General features: G+C 49.1%; 1 protein-coding gene across 1 annotated transcript; it reads left to right on the top strand.

Moving 5' to 3' along the window:
- The first annotated feature begins 1,405 nt into the window (after positions 1 to 1,405).
- On the top strand, positions 1,406 to 2,044 carry LOC116380260 (laccase domain-containing protein 1-like). Its single transcript, XM_031842201.1, has one exon. The coding sequence runs from the start codon at positions 1,520 to 1,522 to the stop codon at positions 2,042 to 2,044; it is 525 nt and encodes a 174-aa protein (XP_031698061.1). The 5' UTR covers positions 1,406 to 1,519.
- The last annotated feature ends 54 nt before the right edge of the window (positions 2,045 to 2,098 follow it).

Here is a 2,098-nt window from a genome sequence, read left to right on the forward strand (position 1 = left end):
AGGAAGGAAGGGAGGGAGGGAGGGAGGAAGGAAGAGAGGAAGGGAGGGAGGGAGGAAGGGACGGAGGAAGAGAGGGAGGAAGGGAGGGAGGAAGGAAGGGAGGGAGGGAGGGAGGAAGAGAGGGAGGGAGGGAGGGAGGGAGGGAGGAAGGAAGGAAGGGAGGGAGGAAGGAAGGAAGGGAGGGAGGGAGGAAGGAATGGAGGGAGGAAGGGAGGAAGGGAAGGGAGGAAGGAAGGAAGGGAGGTGAGGGAGGGAGGAAGGGAGGGAGGAAGAGAGGAAGGAATGGAGGGAGGAAGGGAAGGGAGGAAGGAAGGGAGGTGAGGGAGGGAGGGAGGGAGGAAGGAAGGGAGGAAGGAAGGAAGGGAGGGAGGAAGGAAGGGAGGAAGGAAGGGAGGGAGGAAGGGAGGGAGGCTTTGATTCATGTTGAATCCTCTGAAGGAGGACAGACATGAAGAGAGAAGATGAAGATGATGATAAGTACTACACAGTAATACGTTGTTACAGTAAAAGTACGAATACCACACATGGATAATACTCTGACAGTAAGAGTACTAATACCACTGTGTAAAAGTACTCAGTTACATTAAAAGTACTAACACCACATTGTAATAATACTCTGTTACAGTAAAATATCCCTTCAGTATAATCAGTAAAATATAGTTAAAGTATTCAGACTGTGACTGTTGTACTAATATATGTTATATCATTAGAGTATTATTACTCATGCATTAAACACAGACATGTACTGCTGTACTTGTTTCTGTAAAGTAATGAAAGCTGTCAGATAAAAGTACAACAGTAAAAACGTATGAGGTGTAGAATACATAAATATAAATACTTCAGTAAAGTTCATAAAGCTCATACTTGTACTTGAGTTCATGTACTTTCCACCTGTGGAACTAAAAGCCCGATCCAGAAAAACACAATAAAAGTACACAAAAGTTTTAGACGTTTAATGTAATAAATCTTCTTCTGGTGTTTATCAGACTCCTTCTTCTTCTTCTTCTTCTTCTTCTTCTGATTGTTTAAAGACTGTAATCAGTTTGTTCTGAGGTCAAATCAAACTGCTGACACAGCAGTTTGACAACCTGGGAATTTCCTCATCAGGTGAGTCTGTGTGTGTGTGAGTGTGTTCCTGTGTGTGTGTGTGTGAGTGTTCCTGTGTGTTCCTGTGTGTTCCTGTGTGTGTGTGTGTGTGTGTGTATGTGTGTGTGTGTGTATGTGTGTATGTGTGTGTTCCTGTGTGTGTGTGTGTGTGTGTGCATGTGTATGTGTGTGTGTGTTCCTGTGTGTATGTGTGTGTCTGTTCCTGTGTGTCTGTTCCTGTGTGTCTGATCCTGTGTGTCTGTTCATGTGTGTACGTGTTCCTGTGTGTGTGTGGAGTTTCCAGTGTGGGCGGGGCCATGGCTCCAGGAAATAAACTGTGTCGCTGTGGTTTCTGGGTGTTTCATCTGTCCATCATGTGTATAAAGCGGCTCGTGACCGTGTACCGTGTGTTCGATACCTCAGTCTCTCCGTGATGACTGAGGCCGTCCTCGTGGATATGATCCACGGCTGCGGTCCGCGCTGCACCGCCGCGTCTCTACCGGAGGATGAACCCGCATCTCCGCCTCACGTCTTCCTGCTGTGCGGTACCGGGGACGCGTGTCTGAGCGCGTGCAGCAGCAGCGTGCACGTGCTGGACTCGGGCTCCACCGCGGAGCGTCTGTACCGGTTCAAACAGACCGTGGACCAGCTGGACCTGAGCTCGGTCCGGGTCTACACGACCCCGCGAGGCCGTGACGTGCTGCTCCTCTACCAGCAGCAGCTGTTTACGGAAGTGTACACCTTCCACTACCACGTGGACCACCGGCTCACATGTCCGGGCTGCACAGGCTCCGCCCACTCTGCGGGGGACCCACCTGGTGGTGATGACGCGGTCCAGGTAGAACAACAGGTGTCCCGGTTTCTGCAGCAGCTGCCCGCGCTGAAGGGCGGAGTCAGGGTTCTGACGTCATCGCTGATTCCAGGTCGGTTAAAAAAATTAAAAAAACATTTTACCTGAAAAGTTTAACAACTTTAAAACTTTATTAGTGCATGTGATGACACACAATATATA

The sequence above is a fragment of the Anarrhichthys ocellatus genome, unplaced genomic scaffold (genome assembly GCF_004355925.1).
Source record: "Anarrhichthys ocellatus isolate YVR2014 unplaced genomic scaffold, GSC_Weel_1.0 scaffold6601, whole genome shotgun sequence".
Taxonomy (NCBI): domain Eukaryota; kingdom Metazoa; phylum Chordata; class Actinopteri; order Perciformes; family Anarhichadidae; genus Anarrhichthys; species Anarrhichthys ocellatus.

Excerpts from the sequence above, each read along its gene's own strand:
- LOC116380260 (XM_031842201.1), top strand. The coding sequence starts at position 1,520 with ATGACTGAGGCCGTCCTCGTGGATATGATCCACGGCTGCGGTCCGCGC.